At 38.6% G+C, this 6,583-nt stretch overlaps 1 protein-coding gene across 1 annotated transcript; it reads right to left on the bottom strand.

Annotated features, from left to right (window-relative positions):
* Positions 1-230: 230 nt before the first annotated feature.
* On the bottom strand, positions 231-1,419 carry LOC307187032 (geranylgeranyl transferase type-2 subunit beta-like; the record flags this gene model as incomplete). The annotated part of the gene is given in 3 exon segments (XM_079922792.1): positions 231-818; positions 1,010-1,203; positions 1,206-1,419. Coding segments are annotated over 3 exon segments (990 nt in total). The 3' UTR covers positions 231-236.
* Between the last annotated feature and the right edge of the window lie 5,164 nt (positions 1,420-6,583).

Here is a 6,583-nt window from a genome sequence, read left to right as displayed (position 1 = left end):
AAGCATAAACAAAATATTACGCTCAGAATAACAGCATTCCAGAAGAAAACGGAAAGCTGAAGATACAATAAAGGTCTCTAATTTACAATATGTATAATTATATAATTTATTAAAATCAACACAATTCATGTATAAAATATTAACATGGCAGCCATTAAGGTTGTTAAGCACTTCAAATACTGAAATGTTAAAACAGTAAAACTACACTAAGCACCTTTTGCATCAAGGAATCTAATCTAGCTCACTAGTTCAGGCTGAATATTCACTCTCCGAAGTATTTCTTCAGGCATGCAAAACACAGGGCTAACAGGTTTAATCTGTTCTTCTCCCAAAGGTGACAATCCAGCAATTCCAAATAGAGTATGAAAAGGATCTACCATATCTCCTGGCCTGTCCGCAAATCCTCCCGTTTCTTCATCTTGACATGCTAAAATGAAACTGCACAGTTTCTCTCTGTCAATCCAATGAAGCCTTCCAATTATCTTTAGGGAAGCCAACACCCACCAAGAATAGCATAGATCTGGTAACTTCTCTGGCCTTCCATTGAGTCCACCTGATGGAAGCTGTCGTTCACAAAGCCACCAACCAAGTAAATCAGAATTTACTCGATTCAACTGACTAGTAATAGCCAGGAATCCTGTGCAACAATAGATCTGCCCAGCATGGGATTCAGAACCTGGCCTGCAACCAAATCCACCATCAAAGTTCATACATGATAAAACAAGTTCGATTGCCTTTTCCACATTAATAGCATCCAGCTTCCCCAATAGAGCCAAAGTTGCCACCGCACAAAAAGACAATCTTGCGTCGATTTCTCCCTATTATATAAAAGTAGATTTTCACATCCCGTGAAGCAGCTGGTCTCTCCTGCCTGCACTGTATTCAGCCCTATCTTTTAGACTGGCCCCCCCTGTTCCAGTACTCCTGTATGCTGATATAACTAGCACAGTGCATGCTGGAACTTCCAGCAGACCATTAACTTCAGTTAGACCAGCTGCTTAGTGGGACCCCAAACATCTCCAGCGAAAGAACCATCTTCTTTCTGTAGACTCTGAACATATTCCACAACTTTATTTACATCAATAACATTAATACTATCATAGAGAGTAAGAACCTGGACAGCACTAAGAGTGTACAAAAGATGAGGATCATGTCCAACACTAGCACTTATTCCACCACACTCGTGTTGACAAGACTTAATGTCAGAATTTCTTCTCTATTCATGCGATGTAGTTGTCCCATGAGATCCATTACAGTCAGACCCCAATAGATGCCACTCATTCTCAAATATGCAGACATACAGTATTTGTAATCATCTTTCTTTGAGCCATAGGATGCTATATAATCTGCATGCTTCTCCACTAATAGGGTGTCGGGTGCATCTGACTTGTTAATAACATCCTTCTGCAGTGTGCCCATGTCTGAGACTGAAAAGAGCTGGTAATGTTTTTGAAGACTGAAATAAGATTTATGAGGAGGGTCATTCTTTGGAGATAGGCATCAGTGTGCTGAGGGGGACTGGGGGTAGAAGATGCATTCCCTTTAGATTAAGCTTGAAGAGAAGGGCTAAAATGTGTGCTCTGGTATGTATCAGCAGGAGTTTAGGAGGCACAGTGGATAGTTATCCAATATATCCCTTAGGAATCTCAAGGAAAGAGGCTCTGCTATCAATCTGAGGTGGCAAGTAGTGAAAGAGATCAATATGGGCTACACCAGTGTGGCTCCATTCTACCGTTTATGAGGGCAAGGACTCGTAACTGTGGTCCAGGTGAGCAAGAGCCAGCCTGGAGCCTGTGAAAATATGGCTGAAAAGGACTGTCTAGAGGGGCAAGGTAACCCCAACTGGGGTAGACTCATGAGGGGCTGATGAGTGCAGAAGAGAATGCATCATCTAGTCCCAAATTATCCACACTTTAGGAGGCATGGTGAGAGGCTCCCAGTGGGCTTCTCTGAAGAACCTAACAAACAGCCCATGAGAGGAAGAACCAGATTGAAACCCCCAATGCCACCTTATGGCAGTGTCAGCCAAATAAGACCTTCTTGGCCTCTTTCTGACCTTTCCTTCCAGAACTTCAACTCTAGCAGCATCAAATATTACCATTAGTGAGGGAGAAGGAGGTAAGAAAGAAATCGAAGTGCTGGTCTGCAACAAGCCCTTGTGAGGACAAGGCGTCCTTCTAACCGTGAATAAAGTTTGAAGCTCTGATTATTACAGGGGGCCCTAGGGATTTCTAATTATTCAAGGAGACTGTGTTTGTGACTTAAAGTGGCTGCAGGGCTTTTTATTACCTAGGAGTGAATAGAAAATCTTTGGACTGCAAGACTTTTTATCCAGGGTCAGAGGACGAACTTCTCCCCACTGAATAAATTTTATTAGAATAGTGGGAGACAAAATAAAGTTGCTTTTGATTACATTCCATGAGTCTTGCTCACTGAACATATCAGTTATACTTACTTTTAAGACAGGGAGTTGCTTAAGGGAATACATGATGATTCTTCTCAATAAACAGACTCTAATTCAGAAATTTTCTAATGGTTCTTTCCTGCTAGACATTAACAGAGAAAAAAATCTGTTTGGTCATTAGCTTTAATTTAGATATAGCCTTAGAGTTACAAGGAACATCTTGAGGACAAGAAAATGGCTCTAGACTTTATTAAAACCACACTCCAATGAAACACTCTTGAAGCAGTGCCCTTTAGGAATGAATGCTGGACATATATAAACTGCAATTCTTTCAAAATTTGTCCAACTCCAGTTGCCCTTTTTCCCCAGCTAATCTGCATGATCTGACTCTTTCCCCCACCCACCAGTAGCCGCACATCCCCATGAGACAGGTTTAAAGCTAGCAGCCCTAGGAGCCTACTTTTTATTCTCTGATATTCACCTCCACCCGCTGTACCCTCAAAAGACTTATTAAACATATTTTTTAAACAACAAATATAGAGCAGGCTCTGGACAGTGATACTAGGATGACTGGAACCTGCCTTCCCAGAACTACCAATCTGGAAATGGAGCTATTCAACAAGTAACTCACTAACAAAGACCAAAGAAATACAAGATGGGAGCAGAAAAGCAGAGGTGATTAACTCCACTTCGAGAGGTGAGGGAAGCCATCCCAGAAGAGGTGACCATTTGATCTGAGTCTTGACAAGTGAGTAAGGGTTCATCAGACAAAGAGCAGGCAGGATAGCATTTTAAGTATTGCATGAATGTAAAAACAGTGAGAAACAGCATGGGATATCTGGGAATGGGAGAGCATTTAGAAAGTAATGAGCACAGGAGATAAGTAAGTTTGGGAGACGGCAGGAATCAGATGACATGACGTATATTGTTCATTTTCATGGGTGGATCCTCTACCCAGAAATGAAAAGGAACCACTGAAGAATGTTTAAGCTACTAAATGCCACATTGGAAGGCGGGAGAAAGTGAATGAAGGAAGTTATAACTACTTTCCATACATGGACAACACCCAAAGCTTTCTCTTGCTCTTCTTGAACTAAAAAATGTGCATATAATATCAAAGTATCTGGGTATTTCAGTGAAACTGCACAATAGCATCCATCTCAAGGCTAATTCAGAAAATATTCTTCCAGTTTTTGACGAAAATGTAAAGGAAGAAAATTTGGTTATTGTGCACCATATCTTTAGAAAGATAAATTCATAAAAGGTAAACACTGTTACTCTTTATAGTTCTCATGATTTTGAAACAAAGTACAGAATCAGAAACATAAAAATGCTGAAAACTTTCTGCATGTGATGACATCTGTTTTAAAATATTGAGGGAGTTATATCATGTACTTTGCTTTTTTATTGTGTCTCCCTTAGTCTTGTGTATCTCGCCATTCCTCCTGCACAATGGCACTGTGATTTGTACTTTACTAGCTATTTTGTGTATGTCAATTCTTATCAATAAAGTCAAGATTATATTCTATCCTGGGTTTACAAATGTATTATTTATTCCCACACCGTTTCCTCTAGAGGGCCAAAGAACATGGTTTCAAAGATGAAAGATAATATTTATAATTCTTTCATAAAACCCTTAAGAGATCACCAAAGAAAAACTTACAGACGTTTGAGTTTTATTTTCAAGTTTTCTAAAACTGTGAGTGACTTTAAGAATAAGAGTTAAATTAAGAAAAAAGTAAACTGGGCTTCCCTGGTGGTGCACTGGTTGAGAGTCCGCCTGTCGATGCAGGGGACATGGGTTCGTGCCCCGGTCCGGGAAGATCTCACATGCCGCGGAGCAGCTAGGCCTGTGAGCCAAGGCCGCTGAGCCTGCGTGTCCGGAGCCTGTGCTCCGCAACGGGAGAGGCCACAACAGTGAGAGGCCCACGTACCGCAAAAAAAAAAAAAAAAAAAAAAAAAAGGTAAACTGCTTTTACTACATATTTAGTATCATAAAATATTGATTTCTTTAAGCCCTAATATATAAGACACTTAAAGGATATTTTATTTTGTGGTTCTTGACATTCTCTTCAATGACAGTTTACTATTATTTATAATTATATTGACCACATAACATGTGAATGAATAAAAATAAAATAGTTTATCCTATTATTTTATTTATAGCCCACAGCTCTTTTATTATAGCTCATTCTCTCAGTATAGAACTTTGTTTCTACTCACAGACAGCGTTTTGCTATTTTAACACCTCTTGTAATCACAATGATTTCCTAAATCTCTTTTCTTCAAAAGATTACAGGCATCATGAGGCCAGAATTCATATCCATCCCATTCATCCCTTTATTTCCATACCTAGTTAAGTGCCTAATGCAAGATAGGTGCTCAATAACTATTTGTTGAATGAACAAATAGAAGAAAATTTTATTATTGCTTGTAGTAACACGCTGTTTCTTTGAAGCCTTTTCAGAATATCCATAGAAGTCATTACAACATGGAAAAACAAACAAAACAAAAACCCTCTAGATTCATAAAGAGCTGACATTTGAATCTAGAATGTGCTACTATCCACTGTACAAGCATAGGCAAGTTAACCTGAACATCAATTTCCTTCTCTGTAAAATGGGAATAGCAATATGAAGTTCACAGGATGGTTCTGAGGATTAAATTAGATATCCACATAAACTGGGTATTTTAGATCTCTAAAAATTCTAATCTAATCTATTTGTTCTTCTGCAGTGGCAAACAGGGAAACAGTTTAAAAGGGCAGAGATGTAAGGAAATGAAGGAAGGTGATAAACATTTCTGTTGAGAGGATAGCTTGATATTAGTCTGAAGCATGAAAATGAAAATTCAGAAGGAATGCCATCACTGGTAGGTCTTTTACCCACGCCAACAATTCTCTCTCTCTCTCTCTCAGCATCATCAATATTTTCCTTTCTGATCGATTACTTTCATCACTAGATAAACCTAATAACATTCTTTCCTCATAACCCCTTCTAGCTAACATTCCATATCTCACTTCCCCTTTTCAACACAGCTTCTAGAAGGTATTTTCTTTATTGACGTGTCTCCTTTACCAAATATGATGGTCAATTTATTTCAGAGCTTACCTCAGCAACCCATTAGCAGCATTTGAAAAAGCTGATCTCCCTCTCCTTCTCCTCCCTTTTAAAAATATGTGATTCAAATATCAAAATCATTTGTTAAAAAAAATTATTTATTTATTTGGCTGCACTAAGTCTTCATTGTGGCATGCGGGATCTTTAGTTGCCATATGCAGGAATCTTTTAGTTGAGCCATGAGGGCTCTTAGTTGCGGCATGCAGGATCTAGTTCCCTGACCAGGGATCAAACCCGGGCCCCCTGCATTGGGAGTGAAGAGTCTTAACTGCTGGACCACCAGAGAAGTCTCTATCAAAATGATTTTTATTTAGTATATATTTACAACGCTCACTCCCATCCTCATTCCTATCCATATGCTTCCATATCTGCCCACCATATAGTAAACACTTTTACTATTTTCTTGTATACATTTCCAATGTTTATGCACATACAACGACTCTGGGTTTTATTACTTCCTCCCTTTACTATAGATAAGATAGTATGCGATATATACCTTTACTTAATATTGATAATATAACATGGAATCTTTTCATACTAGTTACATAGAGAACTTCCTCATTCTTTTCTAGAACTGCATAATATTCCATCATGGAGATGTACTGTAAGTACAGCCAGCCTATTATAGATGAATCTTTTGCTATAACATAAAATGTTTCCTTGAATATTCAGTATTCATACTTTATTATTCATACATAATTCCACGTTACTCTGTTATATATATAGTTTAAGTTCCTGAAAATGGGAGTACTGGGTTGAAAGATACATGCATTTGTAATTTTTATAGATATTACTAAGTCACCATCCAATACAATTGATAAGAAATAATAGTTTTATTTTGCATTGCTCTTACTATGTCATTCCATCCTTACTGAAAAACATTCTTCACTAGGCTTTCGGAAGACAGTTCTCTCTTGGTTTTCCTCCTCGGTCATTGACTAATGATTCTCTCTCTCCTTTGCTGATTTCTATGGCCCGACCTCTAAATGTTGGCATTGCCTAGTGGCTCAGCCTTCCAAATCATTTTCCTCCCTAACCTTACTAATCTCTAGCTGAGGAT

Source organism: Stenella coeruleoalba, assembly GCF_951394435.1.
Source record: "Stenella coeruleoalba genome assembly, chromosome: 1".
Lineage (NCBI taxonomy): Eukaryota > Metazoa > Chordata > Mammalia > Artiodactyla > Delphinidae > Stenella > Stenella coeruleoalba.
This window is presented reverse-complemented; position numbering and strand designations above follow the sequence as displayed.